This window comes from Rhinoraja longicauda, chromosome 27 (genome assembly GCF_053455715.1).
Source record: "Rhinoraja longicauda isolate Sanriku21f chromosome 27, sRhiLon1.1, whole genome shotgun sequence".
Classification (NCBI taxonomy): domain Eukaryota; kingdom Metazoa; phylum Chordata; class Chondrichthyes; order Rajiformes; family Arhynchobatidae; genus Rhinoraja; species Rhinoraja longicauda.
In genome coordinates, this window is record NC_135979.1 from 24,499,057 (window position 1) to 24,524,619 (window position 25,563).

The 25,563-nt window shown below is 44.6% G+C and overlaps 1 protein-coding gene across 4 annotated transcripts in view; it reads right to left on the bottom strand.

Annotated features, from left to right (window-relative positions):
* smap2 (small ArfGAP2) overlaps positions 1 to 25,360 on the bottom strand; it is a 47,972-nt gene extending 22,612 nt beyond the window's left edge. For all 4 annotated transcript variants that reach the window (XM_078422842.1, XM_078422841.1, XM_078422840.1 and 1 more), the window contains exons 1-4: positions 25,240 to 25,360; positions 7,675 to 7,808; positions 5,822 to 5,907; positions 633 to 711 (exon numbers count right to left, since the gene is read on the bottom strand). In XM_078422842.1, the coding sequence (XP_078278968.1) occupies positions 633 to 711; positions 5,822 to 5,907; positions 7,675 to 7,808; positions 25,240 to 25,348 (408 nt within the window). In that variant the 5' untranslated portion in view covers positions 25,349 to 25,360. The remainder of the gene's footprint in view (positions 1 to 632; positions 712 to 5,821; positions 5,908 to 7,674; positions 7,809 to 25,239) is intronic.
* Between the last annotated feature and the right edge of the window lie 203 nt (positions 25,361 to 25,563).

Genomic DNA, 25,563 nt, shown 5'->3' on the forward strand with positions numbered 1-25,563 from the left:
TTGCTCAGCACTTCAACTCCCCCTCCCATTCCCAAATTGACCTTTCTGTCCTGGGCCTCCTCCATTATCAGTCAGCACAAATTGGAGGAACAGCACCTCATTTTTCACTTGGGTAGCTTACACCCCAGCGGTATGAACATCAACTTCTCTAATTTCAAGTAGCCCTTGCTTTCCCTCTCTCTCTCCATCCCCTCCCCCTTCCCTGTTCTCCCACCAGTCTTACTGTCTCCAACCACATTCTATCTCAGTCCCGCCTATTCGCCTGACATCAGTCTGAAGAAGTGTCACGACCCGAAATGTCACACATTCCTTCTCTCCAGAGCTGCTGCCTGCTGCCTGTCCCGCTGAGTTACTCCAGCATTTTGTGTCCACCAGCATCTGCAGTTCTTTCCTACACAATCCATTGATCATAATCTTTTACAGCACTGAAAGTGACAAAATAAACAGCAATCTTCCAGTATTTTAAACTCTTGCCCCTATCCCAAATCTAATGGAGACTAATGAAAAGAAATCAAGTTATCAAAGCCATTCTCAGGTCTATCTATGGATCTAAGTAATACAGAAACAGTTCATTCACATACAATGGTCTGAAGAATTTCAGAATTTCCATTGCCATTGCTGGTGGGACTCACCCTGAATGTAGTGACATCAATACTTTTATTGAAATACTTCTTCTTTTCATATTTGTCTCTGATGAAGGTCTCCACAGCTCTGAGTTACAAGTTAAGAGAAAAATTAAAAAGACAAGCTGGATTTCAAACGCCCTTGTCAAGACACTGCGTCATAAGACAAGGGATTGTAAGAAGGCAGGAAAATGTCAAGATGCTTGCTGAGACAACCTGAACAAGTGGGCAAGAACAGAAGTGACACAATGAAATGTTGTAAAGGTGAAGATATCCATTTTGGTGCACAAAATGGAAAAGCAATGTAATTTTTTAACTGGTGATTTAGCTGGGCGATGCTAATATATATCCAACGGGACCAAAGTGATTTTATACATAAGTGACTGGTAGCCAACTGACTGGTGTAGCACGCAATAAAGAGGATAAATGGTATGTTGGTATTTATTGGGAGAGGATTCTAGTCTCAGAAAGAAAGCTTTATTGTAATTACATAAGGCCTTGGTGAGACCACATATAGAATGCTGTGTACAGTTTTGGTATTCTCACCTAAAGAAAAATAATATACATGCTACGGAAGCCGTGAAGATTCTATAGTAGTCATAGGGGACAGCATAGTAGTACAGACACTATTGTCTAGAGCAAAGACAAAGGGTATGTTGCCTGCCTAGGGATTAGGTTAAGGACATTTCCTCTGGACAGGAGCAGAACTAGCAGTGAGGGGGAAAGGATCCCGTTGCTGTGGTCCAGGTAGATAGGACAAGGAAGGAGATTCTGCTGCAAGATGAGCAGCAGCTTGGGACAAATTTAAAAAAACACAACCACAAGGGTAGTAATCTCTGATTATCTGAGCCACATGCAAATTGCCACAGATAAACAGGATGAGAGGTAAAAGCATGGCTCAAAATGCGATGTAGTAGAAACCACATGGTGTGGGACTGGGCTGTACTCAACCTTAAAAGACGTACAGGTATGTAGGTTAATTGGCTGGGTAAATGTAAAAATTGTCCCTAGTGGGTGTAGGATAGTGTTAATGTACGGGGATCGCTGGGCGGCACGGACTTGGTGGGCCGAAAAGGCCTGTTTCCGGCTGTATATATATGATATGATATGATATGAAATGAGGATGGACAAGTGGTAGAAATGTCTGTGGAGGAACCCTTTACAATTTGGTAAACTTTAAGGTAGTCATAGAAAGTCATAGTTGAGCCTAGATTTCAGTTCTTACAATGAACAGACTCTTTAGATTCTGGAGTAGTTCCTGAGGATTGGAGGGTAGCTAATGTAACCCCACTTTTCAAAAAGGGAGGGAGAGAGAAAACAGGGAATTACAGACCAGTTAGTCTAACATCAGTAGTGGGGAAAATGCTAGTCAGTTATTAAAGATGGGATAGCAGCACATTTGGAAAGTGGTGAAATCATTGGACAAAGGCAGCATGGATTTATGAAAGGTAAATCAGGTGTGGCTGCGCCTAACGGCTGCGGCTCTCTGGCAGTCTGTCTGTATTTTTCCCTTTTTTTTTTTGTTTGTGTCGGTGTTGGGATGGTTTTTGTTTCTGGCTGTGTATGTGTGGGGTGGGGCGGGGGGTGGTGGGGGAAACTTTTTTTTAATTAGGTCTCTTCCCCGGGGCGCAGCTCGGCCGAGGGGCCTTCCATCGCCCGCGGGGCCTTCCATCGCCCGGCATGGCTCGGCCGCTGGACTTAGCATCGCCGGCGCGGCTCGGCCGCGGGACCTAACAGTGCCCGGTGCGGCTCGGCCGCGGGGCCTTCCATTGCCCGGTATGGCCGCAGGACGTCTCAGCGCTCGGTGCGGCTCGGCCGCGGGGCCTTCCATCGCCCGGCGCGGCTCGGCCGCGGAACGGTTCAGCACCCGGCGCGGCCGCGGGGCTTTCCATCGCCAGGCGCGGCTCGGCCGCTGGACTTAACATCGCCGGCGCAGCTCGGACGCGGGACGTTTCAGTGCCCGGTGCGGCTCGGCCGCGGGGCCTTCCATCCCCTTGCGGGGGCTGTGCGTGTCGGCCGCTTCGGTAGGGGTCGAGCTGCCTGTCCGTGGGCGTGGGGGGAAGAGAGTGGAAGTTTTGTTGCCTTCCATCACAGTGAGGGGGTGTTTGGACTCACTGTGATGGATGTTTGTCTTGGGGTCGTGTGTCCTGTGTATTTTTTTCTTTTTTTTGTTGTGTTTTGTGACTGCTGTAATTTCGTTTGGTATTTGTACTGAATGACAATAAAGTTCTGTACTGTACTATATGTCTGACGAATCTTATAGAATTTTGAGGATGTAACTAGTAGAGTGGATAAGGGAGAACCAGTGGATGTGTTATATCTGGACTTCCAGAAGGCTTTCGACAAGGTCCCACATATGAGATTAGTATGCAAACTTAAAGCACACGGTATTGTGGGTTCAGTATTGATGTGGATAGAGAACTGGCTGGCAGACAGGAAGCAAAGAGTAGGAATAAACGGGTCCTTTTCAGAATGGCAGGCAGTGACTAGTGGGGTACCGCAAGGCTCAGTGCTGGGACCCCAGCTATTTACAATATATATTAATGATTTGGACGAGGGAATTGAATGCAACATCTCCAAGTTTGCGGATGACAAGAAGCTGGGGTTGGCTGTGAGGAGGATGCTAGGAGGCTGCAACGTGACTTGGTTAGGTGAGTGGGCAAATGCATGGCAGATGCAGTATAATGTGGATAAATGTGAGGTTATCCACTTTGGTGGCAAGAACAGGAAAGCAGACTATTACCTGAATGGTGGCCGATTAGGAGAAGGGGAGATGCAACGAGACCTGCGTGTCATGGTACACCAGTCATTGAAAGTAGGCATGCAGGTGCAGCAGGCAGTGAAGAAAGCGAATGGTATGTTGGCATTCATAGCGAGGGGATTTGAGTATAGGAGCAGGGAGGTTCTGCTGCAGTTGTACAGGGCATTAGTGAGACCACACCTGGAGTATTGCGTGCAGTTTTGGTCTCCTAATCTGAGGAGAGACATTCTTGCCATAGAGAGAGTACAGAGAAGGTTCACCAGATTGATTCCTGGGATGGCAGGACTTTCATATGAAGAAAGACTGGATAGACTTGGCTTGTACTCGCTGGAATTTAGAAGATTGAGGGGGGATCTTATAGAAACTTACAAAATTCTTAAGGGGTTCATATATATATATTTTTTCATATTTCAGATACAGCGCGGAAACAGGCCTTTTCGGCCCACCAAGTCCGTGCCGCCCAGCGATCCCTGCACACTAACACTATCCAACACACACTAGGGACAATTTTTACATTTACCCAGTCAATTAACCTACATACCTGTACGTCTTTGGAGTGTGGGAGGAAACCGAAGATCTCGGAGAAAACCCACGCAGGTCACGGGGAGAACGTACAAACTCCTTACAATACAGCACCCGTAGTCAGGATCGAACCTGAGTCTCCGGGGCTGCATTCGCTGTAAAGCAGCAACTCTACCGCTGCGCTACGGTGCCGCCAAGTTGGACAGGCTAGATGCAGGAAGATTGTTCCCGATGTTGGGGAAGTCCAGAACAAGGGGTCACAGTTTAAGGATAAGGGGGAAGTCTTTTAGGACCGAGATGAGAAAGTTTTTTTTCACACAGAGTGGTAAATCTGTGGAATTCTCTGCCACAGAAGGTAGTTGAGGCCAGTTCATTGGCTATATTTAAGAGGGAGTTAGATGTGGCCCTTGTGGCTAAAGGGATCAGGGGGTATGTAGAGAAGGCAGGTACGGGATACTGAGTTGGATGATCAGCCATGATCATATTGAATGGCGGTGCAGGCTCGAAGGGCCGAATGGCCTACTCCTGCACCTATTTTCTATGTTTCCATGGGGGAAGGGCTGACTTCAATAGTGTGAATTTGTCCCTTGCAAAAGTAGATTGGAAGCAGCTACAAGAGAGAGAAACAACTTCCGGCAGGCATTTAAATGTGTTAGGATTAAAAACATAATAGTAAGAGTTCAGAGTCAGCCTATTCCTTTAAGGGCAAGAAGCATAGATAAGATTAGGGGACGTTGGTTCATAAAGGAAGTTTAGAGTTTAATGAGTTTAAAGAGGAAGCATGGGTTAGGTACAGGAAATTGCTATTGCTAGTTAAGGTTTATTTGAAAATTTAGATGACAGCATAAGAAAACAGTCAGGGAGAGTAAAAGGGACACAGAATGGCCCTGGTCAACAGAATTATAGAGAATGCCAAAGCATTTTATAAATATGCCAGGAGCAAGAAAGCATCTAGGGAAAAAGTGCGTCCTCTCTGGGGCAGGAAGTGGGTGTGTGCAGCTAGGTGATCTATGGTATCCTGAATGAACACTTTTTGCTAGTATTCAGCAGGAAGAAAGGTGAGAGGATAGGGTTAGTGAAGGTGCACGGTGATAGCCTCGTCCAAAACCAAAATGTCTTCTGTCCATTTCCCTCCACAAATGCTGCCTGACCCACTGAGCTCTTGTAGTATTTTGTTTTTTGCTCAATAGTCTGGAACATGTGTGTATCAGGAAACTGAAGATGAAATGCTGCTGGATTAGAGGGTACTAGCTACAGGGAAAGGCTGGACAAACTGGGATTGTTTTTTCTGGAGTGTCGGAGGATGAGGGGAGACCTGATAGAAGATTACAACATTGTGAGTGGCAAGGACAGGGTAGGCAGCTAGAAGCTTTTTTCCCCAGGATGGAGATGTCAAAAACTAGAGGGCATAGCTTTAAGGTGAAAGCGGAGATGGAGAACCTGTGCATTCCCTCTCTCCATCCCTCCCCAACCCAAGTCACACCAGCTTTTCGTTCTCACCTAGCAAACCGCTAACAATGAATGGCCTACATCGTTACTTTTTTGCAAATCTTTCACTCATTTGCTCTATATTTCTCAACATCACCGTCTATATCTCTTGTTTCCCTTTCCCGTGACTTTCAGTCTGAAGTGGGGTCTCAACCCAAAAAGTCACCCATTCCTTCTCTCCGGAGATGCTGCCTGTCCCACTAAGTTACTCCACCATTATGTGCCCATTTTTGGTTTAAACCAGCATCTGCAGTTCCCGCCTACACCTTTTCCACTATTTATTGATAAAACAGCAATTAAACAGTTGATAGATCTGCAACCTTGTGATATTCACATATTGAATGCATAAGCACGGCCAGAGAATTTGTTCCTGCAGATGACAGCCCCATCGCCTCACCCGATCCCTAGAGAAACTTGAAAAGGATACTGGTCTGCTTTTGGTCGTTTGAAGTCCTCGGGAAGGTAGGCTTCATACAGGAGCTTGGCTTTGGAGTTTCCCATTTCCTGAATGCTCTATTCCATAAAAGCACAAGAGACCAGAAGGTTATTGGGACATCACAAAAGCTCCACCATTAACACTAAGGCACCTAAAGCAACAATGAAATCAGAATGGCAGCAAAGGCATGAGGGAGTGAATGGCCTTCTCCTGCTATAATTTTTACAACAATTTAAAAATATACTGTATATTTTCCAAACTTTTCCAATTACACAAGTACTCAGGAGGGCAAATATCAGTCAGTGCTTGGAGTAAGCTCTTTCAATTAGTCTACGAGGAGTTTAACATTGCCAGCGAATCCAATATTTCCTTACAGCATAGCTGGTTTCTTGGCCCATCAGATCTATGCTGCCTCATAATGTGATCCCAAACTCCCACAGATTTTCCCCATAACCTATTCACCCGACCTTCCCGCTTGTCCGTATACTTGTGACAATTGGAGCAGTTTGCTGACCTGCCAAAGTGCAGCAGCTCTGTGGATTGGGAGGAAACGCATGTGATCACTGCAAGCTTTGCACAGAAGACACTAGCGGTCAGGATGACAGGAGCTGTGAGGCAGAGTGAAGAAGCAGCATGCCAATCCCAGAAGGGGAAGGCATGAGCACCGTGTTGATCCCAGCTGAATGAGAGGGTAGGGGCAGGAAGAGAAGAGTAAGTACCCATTCCTAGAGCTGCATTTACTTTGCTCTCAGCTCCCCAAACCTGCCCAAAATCAACAACACATTCTGCTAACCAGCTTTACCTTACACCTCACTGCACTCAAGGATACATAGACAAGCTGGCTGACAAGTTTTATAAGGAATCCTGCAGGCTTATTTGAATTTAAACCTATAATTTTTAGAGCATTGTGCTCTGCACCTAAGGCTCAATTCACTGAATGGCAAGGCAGGCTGCAATCAGAGGGCCTCTGTTGGAAATGCTTCCTCTGCACAGAAGAGGAAGTGACATTCCCTATGTTCAACCGTCAGTGATAACTCAGTTTCCTTCTTTATTGCTGCCCTACAGTCTGCACAAATAAGCCATGCATTTCAGAACGAAACATGCACAAGAATCTGCTTCTCTGAGGTTACTTCATGTGACTATTCATGCCAGATTTCAGTTCTCATTTATTATTTTAAACCTGATTTATATAGGCCAATGCAGGAGGTGCACTCTCTCAGGAACTAGATGAACTGCTTTGAAGGAAGAAAATTACAGAAGGTGGTAAGCACCACCAGTCCATCACAGGTACTACCCTCCCCACTAATGAAGGGATCTATAAGAGGTGCTGCCTCAAAAAGGCCCATACCACCATGGCCACGCTCTTATTTCACTACTGCCACCAAGAAGATTGTTTAGAAATGTTTGGGGTCAGACAACAGTGACCACCTGGTTCAAGAACAGCTTCTTCCCATCATCCATCAAGTGCCCTTGAACACTGCACACCACTAACCACATGGACTGTCTTTGGTTGCACTAGGGACTACGTTCCTACGATGCAGCTACAAGCAAGAATTTCATTGCATTTGTACTTCACACTCCTTGTACATATTAGAATAAATTCAACTTGATTTGATGGTGTTGGCTCAGAATTAAATTCTGGTTCAGGACCCTGAACATTCTAATTTTTCTGAATTTTACAGAACAGTCTTAATTGAATACCACTCCTTCAATGTTGAATTTGTGCCAGTCTAGATTATAGCCCGAAGCCTGACTTTTACTAAGAGCGTAAGGTGCCCCAAAACATCAACACATCTCCACTCACATACATTATTCATCCATCCACCATTTTGTTTACACAGTACCTGAATCTGTTCCAGTGTCCATTGGTCCAGAGTTACTGACTTCACCTTGGAGATGTGGACTCCAAGGTTTCTGTGAATGCCAGCACAGCGAATGCAAATGAACACCCCCAGGTTCCACGATGCCCATCTTGGCCCTACGAAAGAGAACAAAACAATTGGAAAATTATTTGGGCACGCTGAAAGCAATAGATTTAAGAGACACAAGAAACTGCAGATGCTGGAATCTTGAGCCAAGTGCTGGAGGAATTCAGCAGGTTCCACCCGCACCTCTCTTTTCCAACTTGGTCCCCTCCCCCCCCCCCCCCCACTGCAATCAGTTTGAAAAAGCTTTGCGATCTGAAATGTCGCCTGTCTGTTGCCTCCACAGATGTAAGAAAGATGAAGGGGCAACAGTGGACAGATGGTAGAGTTGCTGCCTCACAGCGCCAAAGACCCAGTATCGATCCTGACCTCAGGCGCTGTCTGTGTGGAGTTTGCACATTCTCTCTGTGACCGCCTGGGCTTTCTACAAGACGTGCAGGTTTGTTGGTTAAGTGGGATAACACAGAAATACTGTAAACGGGTGATTGATGATCGGCGTGGACTTGGTGGGCCGAAGGGCCTGTTTCCAAGCTGTATCTTTCAATTCAAGCTTTCAAACAAAAGAACAGAAATACAAGGAACCGGGAGAATGGCACCTGCCCGATCAATACACCTTTCTCTGCCTTCTTTATACCTTCCTTCCTTTTGTTGGTCTGGTGGGGTCCAGGTGGTTCACAGCATGATGTGTTAGGCATTCAACCACAATCAGTAATCTGGCATAGTTGCTGGCCATCTGAGAAAAGTACCTCAAATTGAAGATCAAGACCTCAAAATCCACACAAAGCTGATAATCATTGACAAACTAGATTGATTAAGCTAGCATGGATGCAAAGGGTCAAGCTATCTTCATAGTTATAAAATTTTAAAAAAGTAACAGAGGGGTTTGATGAAGGAAAAACAGCTGATGAGATGCATATGGTCTTACAAAGTGGATTTGCTAAGATGCCACCAAATATGCTTGACAAAAAAATTGAAAGCTGTGGGGAAAAAAAGAGTCGAGGCAGAATGGATAGAAAGTAGCAGGAAACATTAAGTGAAAGTGTCTTTCAGATTGGAGGAAAATATTTGACGGAATCCCATAGGGAAGAGCTGCAAAGGTCTTCGAGAAGTGCAAAAGAGATTTGCCAAAATGATTTTGTTCATTGGATTAACCGGAGAAGATTGCCTTGTCCTCTTTGTCACAGAGGATCTGATGGAGGTACCTGCAATCCGTAGAGCTGTGCGACAGAAATTGCTCCTCTTTGCAGAGTAGTTAGAACAAAGGGACATGGAATAAAGGTGAATGTGAAGAGAATGAGAGGTTTTAATGCGCTAATGGTGAGGATCTGGAATGCACTACTAAGATAATAGTGGAGGCAGATTCAATAGACAATAGGTGCAGGAGGAGGCCATTCGGCCCTTCGAGCCAGCACCGCCATTCAATGTGATCATGGCTGATCATTCTCAATCAGTACCCCGTTCCTGCCTTCTCCCCATACCCCCTGACTCCGCTATCCTTAAGAGCTCTATCTAGCTCTCTCTTGAATGCATTCAGAGAATTGGCCTCCACTGCCTTCTGAGGCAGAGAATTCCACAGATTCACAACTCTCTGACTGAAAAAGTTTTTCCTCATCTCAGTTCTAAATGGCCTACCCCTTCACAAAATCCAAAGGGAGATGGATAAGAATCTGAATGAAAACAACATGTAGGGCCATGGTGAGAGGGCCAGAACGGGACTACATGTATTATTCTAATAGAGCAGTACGGACTCGATGATCAAAAGGCTACCTTTCATGCTGTAACCATTCCATGATTCTGAAATTCTCATTTTAATCACTGCATCATTTGTCTGCTCAGGCTGTAGGTCATTTTTGCTTCTCATATATCGTCACTTAAGACATTGTTAAAACCAACTTCTGACCAACATTTCTGTAACCTGCCTCAATATCTGATTGTTAAATTTTGTTTGAGAATTAAACACTCGAAGATAGTTTGCTGCACAAAATGCAAGTTGTTGTTTTGTGCATTACGAAATACAGTATTGTTTTGATGGCCAACCGCACACTTTATTTTGATGGCCAATTGCACACATTCTGTCATACCCAGAAGGCAGATCCAAAAAAAAAAATCTACATCCCCATCTTCAGCACACAGCATACAGACATGCCCCTGCACACACGCTATTTATTTACCTTAAACACATACAAACATGCCCGAGTAATTTAGCAGCACACTTTCACGCCACCCTGACTGTTAATAAGAGACCTTATCTACTGCTGCTATACACCCAATAGATATTTTATTGATCTGACTGAGAAGAGGGCGATTTTACCATCCATCACTCAACTATGTTTGTTTTGTACCTGGGAATAGTACCCACCAAAACACTGGACAGTTTTCTAATGATTAAATCAAAGACCTCTAAGTTTATTCTGCATCTCAGATTTCTGGGCTTACAAGTTCCAGCTTACAATTAAGAGGAATGTTGACCCTTCTATTATGCATTTACACTGCTATCAAAGTACAAGGTCAAAATCCGTAGAACTCCATGTGCCTAAATCATCAAAATCAAAGCAAAGGACGGTGGAAAACATTCCTACACAAGAAAACCCAACGTTCTGATGAAAGGTCATGGAAACATTAACTGTTTTCCTCCACAATTGCTGAGTATTTCTAGAATATAGCCCCATTTTAGATCAAGCATCTGAGGTATTTTTGTTTTCTTTTGTGAGCCATTTAACACCACGGATTTATCTACACTGATTTTCAGCTGTCAGCTTTGGACCGTCCTGATTTCCATGCTGGTTTCAAGGTTACTGTCTTTATATTTATAATTCCTAATTTCTCTTTAAGTAGGGTCAATTTCTCTTTTATCATTTCAAAAAAGCTCTATTGGGGAATGCCTCTGACCTTCCATTTCCAAAGAAAAGTGCTCCAGCCTCTGTCTCTTTCTGCAGTGATAATCTCAGTTCTAATATCCCGTTAATAAACGAGAAGCAGAAGCCACCGCCTGAAAGCAAAAAACAGCAGCAGGTGCAACGGCTCACTGGTGCACCTTGTCAATCGGGAGTGGCGTCAGAAGCCAGGGTTGTACAGAGCAGGGAGACAGTGGCAGCCGCAGTTCACATTTTATATGTTTTTTTAAAGTATCTGGCATTCTTGTTTTATAGACATGGTATGACTGTCATTAGCAGGCCAGGATGTATTGCCGTTTCAATATCACGTGACCTCTGTTGGTATAGCACAGTGGTGCACTGGTAGAGCTGCTACCTCACATCGCTAGATACCAGAGTTCTATCTTGACTACGATGTGAATGAGCAATTGATGTCTGGCATGGACTCAGTGGGCCGAAGGGCCTGGTTCCCCACTGTATCACTAAACTACACCAATTCATGGCATTTCAATGCTGAACAGGAGAATAAAGGGTATGATTAAAGGGGACTGGAAGAAGAGGATTAGAAGCATACTTGGATATTTATACTTTTTAAAATGTAGCAAAAAGTTAGCAAGGGTGCTCAGAGCCCTGGGCTCAGTGAGGGAACTGGAAGTTCCTTGGACAAATGACTTAGAATTGCTGACATGGTGTACAACTTATCAAAAAGATAGCAAGCTCAGACTATACAATAGATTAAAAGAACAAACAATCTGGCAAAGCTGAAGCAAAGTACATCTAGGTCATATTGCATAAAGAAACAAATATCATAACTTTCTGAATAGATTAAATTCTAAATTTAATCCCAGAAGTCACAAGTGAATGGGTTGGAAGCATTGGATAGAGAAAATACATTTGGAAATGCAGGTCAGCCAGCTGCCTGCTTACGTTATGTCCGTGATGGTTCAGAGTGAAGTCGGTAGCCATGGGAGAACATAGAATGGATACCTTTGGGATTGATGACGTAGACAACAAAAACACAGAAAAATCAGGGCTACAAAAGCTTCCTGCCCGCTCAAGCTTACCCCACCATTCAGGTAACAACAATGAGCACTAATTAAAATGCTGTCAGCAGGTCCAAGATGCGCACCAGCTCCTGCGGTGCCCACTAGTCCTGCAAGATCCCCAGCAAGCCAGTATTCCTGTCCAAGCACAGAAATGTTACAATGATGGGGGCAGGCAGTCTGCATGGACAAAACACCCAATCGATTGCTATCTGCACCAGGAATGGTTACCTTGCACACAGCAGGAGATGGGGAACTGAGGAGCAGCAGCTTAAATAGACAGAGGGAATCTCACTCTATACACATCCTATAATAGTAAAACCTGCTCTCCTTGAGGCCCTGGTGTTAAATTAAATGCTCGTAGAGTTCCCGTATCTCCTGCTTCCCATTTGTTACAAGAAATGTGGAAGTAGAAGCAATGTTAGGAGAGAGATGGGAATACATCTGTCACTGAGGATACAGCACTGGTGACGTATCACTATGATGCCAAAGAATCTTTTGAAAGAAAAATACCCTGCATTTTCTATAACAACATTGATTGAGATTTATATTGGCCAGCACCCAGGAGAGATTCCACTAATTTGTTTTAAAAGAGCAATGTGATTTTCTTTTGCATCAGGAAAGCATATGGTCTTATTTTAGAACCTCGCCTGAAGGATGTGAAAGATAAATGGAGCTCCAAAATGCATTGCAAAATTGACTACATTTCAAAAATATTTCAGTGTAAAATGCTCCTGGAAATTTTAAAAACCAATGTTAAAAAAATACATCAATTAACATATAACATATATAACATATAACAACTACAGCATGGAAACAGGCCTGTCCGGCCCTACCAGTCCACGCCGACCATTCTCCCTGACCTAGTCTCATCTACCTGCACTCAGACCATAACCCTCCAATCCCCTCCTATCCATATACCTATCCAATTTACTCTTAAATAATAAAATCGAGCCAGCCTCCACCACTTCCACCGGAAGCCCATTCCATACAGCCACAACCCTCTGAGTAAAGAAGTTCCCCCTCATGTTACCCCTAAACCTTTGTCCCTCAATTCTGAAGCTATGTCCCCTTGTTGGAATCTTCCCCACTCTCAAAGGGAAAAGCCTACCCACGTCAACTCTGTCCGTCCCTCTCAAAATTTTAAAAACCTCTATCAAGTCCCCCCTCAACCTTCTACGCTCCAAAGAATAAAGACCCAACCTATTCAACCTCTCTCTGTAGCCCAAGTGCTGAAACCCAGGCAACATTCTAGTAAATCTCCTCTGCACCCTCTCCATTTTGTCGACATCCTTCCTATAATTTGGCGACCAGAACTGCACACCATACTCCAGATTCGGCCTCACCAATGCCCTGTACAATTTCAACATTACATCCCAACTTCTATACTCGATGCTCTGATTTATAAAGGCAAGCATACCAAACGCCTTCTTCACCACCCTATCCACATGAGATTCCACCTTCAGGGAACAATGCACAGTTATTCCCAGATCCCTCTGTTCCACTGCATTCCTCAATTCCCTACCATTTACCCTGTACGTCCTATTTTGATTTGTCCTACCAAAATGCAGCACCTCACACTTATCAGCATTAAACTCCATCTGCCATCTTTCAGCCCACCCTTCCAAAAGGCCCAAGTCTCTCTGTAGACTTTGAAAATCTACCTCACTATCAACTACTCCACCTATCTTAGTATCATCTGCATATTTACTAATCCAATTTGCCACACCATCATCCAGATCATTAATGTAAATGACAAACAACAGTGGACCCAACACAGATCCTTGGGGCACTCCACTAGACACTGGCCTCCAATCTGACATACAATTGTCAACCATTACCCTCTGGTATCTCCCATTCAGCCATTGTTGAATCCATCTTGCAACCTCACTATTAATACCCAACGATTTAACCTTCTTAATCAACCTTCCATGTGGAACCTTGTCAAATGCCTTACTGAAGTCCATATAGACAACATCCACAGCCTTGCCCTTATCAATTTCCCTGGTAACCTCTTCAAAAAATTCAAGAAGATTAGTCAAACATGACCTTCCAGGCACAAATCCATGTTGACTGTTTCTAATCAGGCCTTGATTATCCAAATAATTATATATATTGTCCCTAAGTATCTTTTCCATTAATTTTCCCACCACAGACGTCAAACTAATAGGTCTATAATTGCTAGGTTTACTTTTAGAACCTTTTTTAAACAAAGGCACAACATGCGCAATGCGCCAATCTTCCGGCACCATCCCTGTTTCTAATGACGTTTGAAATATTTCCGTCATAGCCCCTGCTATTTCTGCACTAACTTCCCTCAATGTCCTAGGGAATATCCTATCAGGACCTGGAGACTTATCCACTTTTATATTCTTCAAAAGTGTCCGTACCTCCTCTTCTTTAATCCTCCTAATTTCCATCACTACTCTACTTGTTTCGCTTACCTCACATAATTCAATATCCTTCTCCTCGGTAAATACCGAAGAAAAGAAATTGTTTAATATCTCCCCCATTTCTTCCGGCTCAGCACATAGCTGTCCACTCTGACTCTCTAATGGACCAATTTTATCCCTCACTATCCTTTTGCTATTGACATATCTGTAGAACCCCTTGGGGTTTACTTTTACATTACTTGCCAAAGCAGCCTCATATCTTTTTTTCGCTTTTCTAATTTCCTTTTTAAGATTCCTTTTACATTCTTTATATTCCTCAAAAACCTCATTTACTCCCTGCCGCTTATATTTATTGTATATCTCCCTCTTTTTCCGAACCAAGTGTCCAATTTCCCTGGAAAACCACGGCTCTTTCAAATTATTATTCTTTCCTTTCCACCGAACAGGGACATAAAGACTCTGTACTCTCAAAATTTCACCTTTAAATATCCTCCATTTCTCTATTATATCCTTTTCATAAAACAACAATTTCCATTTCACTCCTGTATTTATATTGCGCATGCAGTGCTTAAATTAATCTTGAATCTGCAATCTTTTACCTCAGAACTAATAATAACTGGGACAGAGACAACATCTTATAACTCAGTTGACAAAACAGGTACTTTAAAATGCAGAGAATAAGAAAACATAATGCATTTCTTCAAACTGAAGGAAGGCTGTGCAGTCTGTATGAACTGCAAACACAGCAACCTGCAGAGGTAGATGAGTGAACCTGCACATAAACTGGAGACTACAAATGGAAGATAGACACACAAAAAGTACATTTTTGCATATCTTTCATTCTTTTGTTCTATAACCCTCTACATCACTGTCTATATCTCTCGTTTCCCATTCACCTGACTCTCAGTCTGAAGAGGGGTCTCGACTCGAAACGTCACCTATTCCTTGTCTCCAGAGATATCACCTGACCTGCTGAGTTACTCCAGTTTTTTAATGTCTATCTTCAGTTTAAACCAGAATCGGCAGTTTCTATACGTACTACAAAAGGAAGTCAGTTTGGTCATTTAGCTTAGACTGTCAAGTGTTATCAGGGTCATGATCAGTAAGAACATTAACTTTCACTTAACGACTTTCTCCAAAGGTCCCCACCTTGTCGAGGAGAAGCTTGAGTGCACCAAAGAGCCCAAGAACTAAACTGTCCGGAGCAGTGCTACTGGCAGAATCTCCAGTGGGGATAAGACTTCCTACAATACTATGTTACATTTGACATTGCAATGAATCTGAAAGAAGCAGCTTTCTGTCTGCTTAAAAATTCAGGTTTTACAGTTCTTCGTGTTGTGATTTGGTTACAGTAATGAGGATGATTTGATATGGGTCAGTTGGAAGAGATGGGGGCAAGGAAAGATCACAATGACAGCCAGAAAGTAAAACAGGGAAAATGAAATTCTGAACGGTCCCAACCCGAAATGTCATATATCCATCCCTCCTGACATGCTGAGAATTTCCAGCGCTTCAAGTTTTGCGCAAGATTCCAGTATCTGCAGTTCTTTGTCTCCAAAATAAAATTGTAATACCATTAAGCTGGGCAGCATCTTTTTCAATACATTATTGAAAAAGAAGCTTGGTAAACTTGCTCCACAATTCATATACATGGAAACAGGACCTCAAGCCCACCCACGTCAACCATCAAGCACCTACGTACACTGATTTACCTTCTAACCACATTATTATCAATTCTCCACAAGCCGCTGAACTTATTAACCTTTAAGCATTACGTATTTCAAGCTCTTTCCATGCACAACACAAAAACTTGTGGAGGTGAGACAGCTGATGAATTATGACCCTCTAAAAATATATCAAAAGTATTTATGGATATACCAAAAAAGTTTATATATTTCTTTACCTGACCCATATTACAAATACATCCACAAGGAGGCCATTTTGAAGATACAGCCAAGAACACACACCTCTGCTTCCTCAAAAGGCTAAGGAGGTTCAGCATGGCTCAACCAACTCATCAATTTGTACAGATGCACCGCAGAAAGAATGCTTTTTGACGCATCACAGTTTGGTTTCGCAATATCTCTTCCCAAGACCGCAAGAAATTGGTGAGTTGTTGACGTAGTCAGCATCAGAGACCAGCCTCTCCCACTTATCAACTCCATCTACGTTTCACTCTGCCTTGAGAAAGCAGCCAACAAGCAGCAATCAAGGACCATTCACACCTCACCGGGCAAAAAATACAACAGCTTGAAAGCACGTATCACCATTCCACTATGTAGTTGTGTAGTGACTTAATTGTACTCACTGATAGTTTGATTTGACTGGATAGCATGCAAACAACTTTTTTCACTGGGTACACATACACACGACAATAATAAACCTACACCTATGTTGTGCAATGAAACCAGTAAATTTTGCAGAGCAGGGTTGGATGTCATTTTCTTAGACTTGGATAGAACTGAACAGCAATTTCAGGCCTGGGGAACAAAACTCATCATTTATAGGCCAAATCTATAGTCACTTGTTTGGGACATGAGAATTATTGAACAAAACAAAAGCTATGTTATCCGCTACTATTTTGATGTAATGGTAGCTGACTAATTGTAGCAATCAATGGACAATAGACCCATTCATGAGACAAGGAGAATTGGGCTTGTATACACTGGAATTTAGAAGGATGAGGGGGGATCTTATTGAAACATATAAGATAATTAGGGGATTGGACACATTAGAGGCAGGAAACATGTTCCCAATGTTGGGGGAGTCCAGAACAAGGGGCCACAGTTTAAGAATAAGGAGTAGGCCATTTAGAACGGAGATGAGGAAGAACTTTTTCAGTCAGAGAGTGGTGAAGGTGTGGAATTCTCTGCCTCAGAAGGCAGTGGAGGCCAGTTCGTTGGATGCTTTCAAGAGAGAGCTGGATAGAGCTCTTAAGGATAGCGGAGTGAGGGGGTATGGGGAGAAGGCAGGAACGGGGTACTGATTGAGAGTGATCAGCCATGATCGCATTGAATGGCGGTGCTGGCTCGAAGGGCTGAATGGCCTACTCCTGCACCTATTGTCTATTGTCTATTTATCGCTTGTCACTTGTCTTCCCAAAAACACTATAATAGCACGTCTCATTTAATTATTCATAAACTGTTTCCTAAAATACTATTTTCTAAAAGAAACACATTGTATTATAATTAATCGATACATCAACTGTTTATATCAGATCCTGTCCCATCCCATACATTGACATATAGCCTCTATTTTACTGTGGATGTCACTGACTGTACCATCATCTATTCTCTATCCATATTTGCTGGATGTTAGGAAACAGAACACTTAAGGCTGAAACCACATCTACAATGGGTTAGGACATAGTGCAACTGGATGGGAATCTCAGAATCCGAGACCGTAAGCATTCATCCAGGGTTACTACACTGCCTAAAGCAGGTGTGTCATGAAGGCCGAGTGGTTTCTGCATGGAAAGAAAATCAATTTTAATCAGAACAATGGAGCTGTTTCCTGAATAAACCTGATTGCTGGCTTATAGTGTGAACCCAACATATTCCTATCAACAAAGGGCAGAGATCTATATCTGCATCAACGGTAAATAAACAATGAGAGACACAAAGTACTGGAGTAACCCAGTGGGTCAGGCAGTAGGTGCTGTTTCAGGTCGGGACCCTTTTTCCGACAGACTATCGTGGAGGACGGGAGGGAGAGAGCTAGAAGAGAGCAAGGCCAATTCTCCAATTTTGCTAACCTCTAATTAAACCCCCCCCCCACTTCCCCATCCCCCCCCCCCCCATGCCTCCTTTCTTCCCCCCCTGCCTTCCTCCTTTCTTCCCCACATTTCCTTCCTCTGGCTTCATAATTTGCAACTCTTCAATCCTTTTAACACACCTTTTTTCCATCTCTGGCCTTTGTCTAACTGCCTGCTGTCTAACCCGCTGAGTTACTCCAGCATTTTGTCCATTTTTTTGTAAACCCGCATCTGCAGTTCCTTGTTTCTACAGAAAGACACCATGCTGGAGTAATTCAGCAGGTCAGCCAGCATCTCTGGAGAACATGGATAGATGATGTTTCAGGTTGGGACACTTGCGTTACTATAGCCCGTTTGTCTTTTTTCGTAAACCAGCACCTGCAGTTCCTTGTTTCTCCAATGAAGAACAATGCTTCAGACTGCACATCACTGATAAAAAAGATTGATCGCAGGGGTTATTTTCCTCAGAATGCATTGCTTGTAATCAGCTACAGCTTTATCAACATCCTTGCCTTATACATTTAATTTCCACTGACACACCAGTGAAAGAATGCTGTGCGGCCTCAGGTGTCAACTTTCAATGACATGAATCTCTTGCCCTATCAATTCACTCAGGCAAGGTAAAGATCGAATGACGCAACTTGAGTCAGAGCTAGGGAATGCTCCACGGTGTCGCAATCCATTATTCAGATCTCACTGGCGGTTTCCAGGATTAGCAGTTACGTCTGGAGTATCTGTGCATGTGCAAATTTCAGAACCACTGATTTAGGGCGTTGCTATACTCCACATTTAACACAAGAGTTGAGTTATGCCTTGGAGAGATTTTCCAGATCTTATGGGGAAGGAGAGGTTATTTTTGCACATTTAATTGTAATGCTTCTAATTAATAACTTCAATTATAGCATTTCCCAAATGTCAAATTTTAATTCTCAGTGCCAGTGACAAGATTAAAAAGTAGCCAAGCAATTGGTGGAACACTGGTAGTACTACAGGCTTTCTGGGACAGTTTAGGGGACAGACTTTCTCAGTCCCAGTTAGTTCAAACCCCACCAGTGGAATCTGCGATGTTTCGACCAGCAATAAGCCCACATGAGGCAGCATGGAATGATTCCACAGAATCATAAAGCATGAATCCACCAAGTCCACATAGACAATCAAGCATTTACACTTCTCCCATGTTTAAATTCTACCAATTTTCTCATCAACCCCCCCCCCCCCCCCTCAATTATTTTTTAGTCTGGTTTAGAGATACAGCGTGGAAACAAGCCGTTCAGCCCACCGGGTCCGTGCCGACCAGCAATCCCTGTACACTAACACTATCCGACACACTCGGGACAATCTACCATTTTACCGAAGCCAATTAACCTACAAACCTATAAGTCTTTGGAGTGTGGGAGGAAACCGGAGCATAGGGAGAAAACCCACGCAGGTCATGGGGAGAATGTACAAACTCCATACAGACAGCAACCATAGTCAGGATCAAACCCGAACCCGGGTCTCTGGCGCTGTACAGCAAGCAACTCTACCGCTGCACAACCGATTCTCACCTACAAATGAAATACTCTCTGCAGTGACCAATTTACCTACAAGCCTGCCCACCTTTGGGAGATGGGAGGAATTAAGAGCATCTGGAGGAGAGTCATGTAGTCACAAGGAGAACGGGCAGATTCCACACAGACTGCATGAGAGATCACGAGTGAACCCAAGTCGCTGGAGCTGTGAGGCAGATGCTCGACTAACTGCACCAGAGTCATCCCAAACTGTGGGGAGTGAGTGTGCAAATCCTGGCTCTGTATTTCTTCATTGGGAAATAAAAAGGAAATGGGAGAATATGTTGGCTTCTAATCAAAAGGACCTCCAAGGTTATATACGCAATATAATTCCAGATATATTTTTTAGGCAACTAAATACAACTTCAACTATAAACATTTTAAGCATCAAAAAGGACTTTAAATCTGAAATAACAGAAAACACCAGATGCACTCAGCAGGTCAGGCATAAAATGTGAGAACGCTAAACACATTTTAAATTGGAGAGAATTGTTAAAAGCAACAAAAACAATGGGACTGTCTGTGAAAGGGGTACAGAGGATAAATTGAATAACGTGTGGTGCCAACTGAGGGATGGCAGTGAGGACTTGTTTATCGCAATCAGCCTGTTTAGAGGGAAAATAAACAGGACATGAGTAAGGGCAGAAAAAGAACAAAAGATGCTGCGTGTGCAGCATCAAATCACATCACAGAACTGCAGATGCTGGTTTAAATCGAAGGTAGACGTCACCCATTCCTTCCTTCTCTCCAGAGATGCTGCCTGTCCCGCTGAGTTACTCCAGCATTTTGTGTCTGCCTTCGATCTAACCACAAAGGTTGTGCAAAACATGAAATAAAAGGGAATATTGTGAATACTCAGCATTTTAGCCAACATCCATGGAGAGAAAAAGACAGTTTACAAAATAGGTTGATGACACAAAGTGCTGGAGTAACTCAGCGGGTCAGGCAGAATTTGGGAACGGAATGAATAGGCAATGTTTCAGGTTGGGACAGTTCTCCAGACTGAGTTGGGGGGGTCAGAAATCTGAAAAAGAGAAATTCCAAGGACTACAATATGCCCAGACAGCTGATATAATGCTGTTCCTTCAGTTCACAGCGGTTAATATGGAGGATGGACGGATAATTAAAATATCTTAGGGAGATGTGCAGGAAGTGCAGATGTTGGAATCCTGAGCAATACACAAAGTGTTGGATGAACTCAGCTCGGACAGCATCTGTGGAGGGAAATGCACAGTAAGCACATCAGTTAGCATCTCTGGAGAATATATGACGTTTCGGGTGGGAACCTTCTTCAGACTGAACAGTCCTGACCCGAAATATTGTCTAGCCATTTCCTCCACTGATGCTGCCTGACCCGCAAAATAACCCTGGACAAGTTTTCCTTACAGATTAAATGGAAGTAGTTTACAAAGTACTAATCCAAATTGCAAATGATTTCTCCAATTCTAGAGAAATCTGCTCTGAGCATCACATTAGTACACTAAATTATAAGTGCAAGTGAATTACAGCTTCACCTGAAAGGTGTACTTAGGTAATGGGAATGTAAAAGGCACAGTGAAGGATTTCTTCAATGGGATAATTGTGGCAAAAAGTGGAGTGGTTACTGGCAGAGGTGGAGAAGTGAACCGGAGAGTCGAGGAGCATATTAGTAAATTTGAATGCAGTTTAGCTGGACAAAACTTGGTTATTTATTTTTTCAATCGATCTGAAACATCCATCAGACTTACTGAATTCAAGTGTAGGGGATGCTGAAAGGGGAACCAGAAAGATGCGTCAGGTGATGATATTCCGTTGAAGGTGGCCAAAACATCTTGGAATTAATCTTTGAAAGTGAGAGTATGGAGAGGTGAAGAGCTAGTCAAAGGGAAGTCTACCCTTGTTCTGGGTAAGAGAAAACTGAGTAACAGCCAAGTGTGGCAAATCAAACAGTATGGTGTTGAAAGCCTTATCGCCAATGGTGGAGAGGAAGCTAGAGCTTAGAAAAAATGTGCGTTGTAAAGAATCGTGTATAGTATCAACAAGGAAAATGATCTCACACTTGGCCTACACAGAAAAAGGAAGTGAGATGCAGTGACGCACGGCTTGTAAAGGGAGTTTAAAGGACGATCATCCCCTACACTTGAATTCAGTAAGTCTGAGGGATGTTTCAGATCGATTGAAAAAATAAATAACCAAAGACGTACAGGTATGTAGGTTAATTGGCTGGGTAAATGTAAAAAATTGTCCCTAGTGGGTGTAGGATAGTGTTAATGTGCGGGGATCACTGGGCGGCACGGACTTGGAGGGCCGAAAAGGCCTGTTTCCGGCTGTATATATATGATATGATATGAACCAAGTTTTGTCCAGCTAAACTGCATTCAAATTTACTAGTCTGAAGTCAAATTCAGTCTGAAGAAGGGTCTCGACTCGAAACGTCACCCATTCCTTCTCTCCAGAGATGCTGCCTGTCCCACTGAGTTACTCCAGCATTTTGAGTCTACCTTCAAATTTACTACTCAAGATGAACTAGAAGAGATAAAGGATTATTTTTCCAAACCAATTCATTAATAAGAATCATAGCTTTAAACTCAGCCACAATTCTGAGGTGGGACCCTCACAGTTGCACAAACTCAGTGAAATATTTTGCAGCATCATCCATATATTACAGAAACATGCAAAAACCTGCTGGTACACCCGTTCTTTAACTGTTGTTCTGAGATGATCATCAAGTACAGGATATGTACAAACTACACTGAACAGGAAGTTACTAATCTTGTACAAAAGAAAGTCAGGAGTTTCATGTTCTTTGTAAATACCACCAACAATTAGTCATGGCCCAACCACAGAGACGTCTGGGCCAAGAACCGATTCCTCCAAGTTCGAGAATTGATTCCTCAAAGTTCAAGATCAGCTTCCACCCCTCGACCAGCAGGTTCTTGAATTACCCTGCACAGCCCTAAACACAACCCCACAGCAGCGAATCATCGGAGATTTTCTGCTACTTTGGCTGCTCTACGTATTTTGATTTTTGCACTCTCGTGGTCTAGTTTACATAAAATAGCAATTTATTTCCCTCTCCCGACTCTCAGTTTGAAGAAGGATCTCGACCCAAAACGTCACCTATTCATTCGTTACTCCGGAATTTTGTATCTATCATCTAGAATTTAATGTATATTTATTTTTGATGTTGCATTTATTGCGGCTGTAAAACTACAGCAAGAAAGAATTTCTTTGTTCCGGTTCACATCCACTGCACATGACAAACAAACGGACTTAAATTCTTGAAGAAAGCAGACCAGCGCCGATTTCTACAGCAATTTCTACAGATGTACAACAGAAGGCATCCTATCCAGATGCAGTGTTTGGTATGGCAACGACTCTGCCTGAGACCACAAGAAATTGCAGAGAGTTGTGAACACAGCCCAGTCCATCGCACAAACTAGAGTTCGCACACTGTGACCAGATCTACACCTCACTCAGCCTTGAAAAAGCAGCCATCATTACTGCACTCTAGGTCCACTCACATCCTGGAGCACTCCAGGTCCATTCACACTCTGTAATCTTTCCCTCTTCTCTCCGGCCAGGCAGAAAAGACCCAAACTTGAAAGCACCAACCACCAGATACAAGAATATCTTCTTCCCACTATCATCATCAGACTCTTTAATGGACCTCACATATGCCATGGATAAACACCTGATTTTCCAATCTTCCTCACACATTTTTTTAATTTGCAATTTCTCTGTAGCTATAACTCTATATTCCACACTCGTTTTGTTTAGTTTTTCATTTTATACTGATTTACTCGTGTATAGTGAGATTGTCTGGATAGCATACAAAACAAAGATTATCACAGTATCTCAGTATGCGTGACAATAATAAACAAATACCAGTACCAAAAGATCGAGCAAAGCATGTAATACCAGATGATTCTGGGGTCTAATGTCCAAAAACTAGCTACTGCCAGCCCTGACCTCAAATTGTCAGGCTGCTTCAGTGCTCAACAGGTGGCCAACTGTCTGTAAAAAAAGGTATTCCTAACTTGACCCTCTGAATAACTCCAAGAGTCTATTATTTGAAATATAAATCCCTGAAATACAAGGGATAACAACAATGAACTTAACCTCAACGTAGACACAAAGTGCTGGAGTAATTCAGCAGGTCAGGCAGCATCTCTAAAGTAAACAGATGAGTGACATTTCAGGTCAGGACCCTACTTCACCACATGTACATCTCTGTTAACATAATGTATCTGATGATCTTGCTATCTTGTCTTGGTATTAAAAGCACCATGTGCTGCTGAAAAGGAATATGGACTGAATATTTTTAAAGTAAAATGGCATTCTTGAAATACACAACTTGTGTAAGGAGTCTCAATCTCCACCCAATCTGCATTCAAAGGCTCGCAACAGGCTCTGTTTAAACTGGATAGGCATCCATAAAAAAAACAACAGGACAGAAGATTCTGAATAACTCCCTCCATCAAGCAAATGTGATACTATAAATGTCCCAGTAATTATCAGTCTCAAATACAGGTTGTCATCGGAATCATGAAATGGATGCACCAATCCACAGATGGAGTCAGGACACACATGCGTCACCACCTGTTGATTTGTTTTGACATTTTCCACAAATGTGGTCAAGACGTTGAAAATCAAAACGCACAATTTCATGACTCACCACCTCCCACATCCACTCACAACCTGGACAAAGCCCATACCCTCTAATACATGGAGAATTCCCCATGAAGAACATGTTTCTGGATTGACTCAGCTGGTTAGGCAGCATCTGCGGAGACAGAGTGATGGCTCGCATTGGATCGGGATTGAACTGCTGAACTTCTGCAACAGTTTAAATTATTTGTTCCAGATACAGCACCTTCTGACCCCTATTCCCAACACGCCAGAAACCTACAAAAATCCCAGTACAAACATCGCCAGCTCTGATATAGACAGCCCTATCCCCCCCTCTGGGGTGCGTTCCCCTCCTCCCTCCCCCCCTCCCCTGGGTGCCCTCCCCTACCCCCTCCCCTGGGTGACCTCCCCTACCCCCCTCCCCTTTCCCCTCCCCTGGGTGCCCTCCCCTACCCCCCTCCCCTTTCCCCTACCCTGGGTGCCCTCCCCTTTCCCCTACCCTGGGTACCCTCCCCTCCCCCCAACCCCCCTCCCCTATCCCCAACCCCCCTCCCCTATCCCCTCCCCTGGGTGCCCTCCCCTACCCCCCTCCCCTTTCCCCTACCCCCCTCCCCTACCCCCCTCCCTTTTCCCCTACCCCCCTCCCCCTCCCCTGGGTGCCCTCCCCTACCCCCTCCCCTGGGTGACCTCCCCTAACCCCCTCCCCTACCCCCTCCCCTGGGTGACCTCCCCTACCCCCCTCCCCTATCCCCTCCCCCCTCCCCTGGGTGCCCTCCCCTACCCCCTCCCCTGGGTGCCCTCCCCTACCCTACCCCCTCCCCTGGGTGCCCTCCCCTACCCCCTCCCCTGGGTGACCTCCCCTAACCCCCTCCCCTACCCCCTCCCCTGGGTGACCTCCCCTACCCCCCTCCCCTATCCCCTCCCCCCTCCCCTGGGTGCCCTCCCCTACCCCCTCCCCTGGGTGACCTCCCCTACCCTACCCCCTCCCCTGGGTGACCTCCCCTACCCTACCCCCTCCCCTGGGTGACCTCCCCTACCCCCCTCCCCTATCCCCTACCCCCTCCCCTGGGTGACCTCCCCTACCCCCCTACCCTACCCCCTCCCCTGGGTGCCCTCCCCTATCCCCTCCCCCCTCCCCGGGGTGCGCTCCCCTACCCCCTCCTCGGGGTGCCCTCCCCTATCTCCTTCCCTATCTCCTTCCCTCACAGGGGACCTCCCCCCGCCTTGCGACCGGTCCAACGGTACCCCCCTGTCCCCCACCTCGGCTGCAGCAGTCGGCGCACTCCCGACTCTCCATCAGCAGGGCGCCCAGCGCCGCTTGCTGCCGCTCGTTCATCCGCTCCCGCTCCCGCTCCGTCCGCGCCGCCATCGCACTCCGAGCGCCGCCGGAAACACGCTGCACTTCCGGCCAGGGCGGGGTCTCTGGGAGGCGAGGAGGAGGCGGGGTCTCTGGGAGGCGAGGAGGAGGCGGGGCCTGAGAGAGAAGGAGGGAGAGAGAGGGAGAGGGAGGGAGAGGGAGGGGAGAGGGAAGAGTCAGGAGAGAGAGGGTCAGGGGAAGAGAGGGGGCAGTGGGAGAAGGGTCAG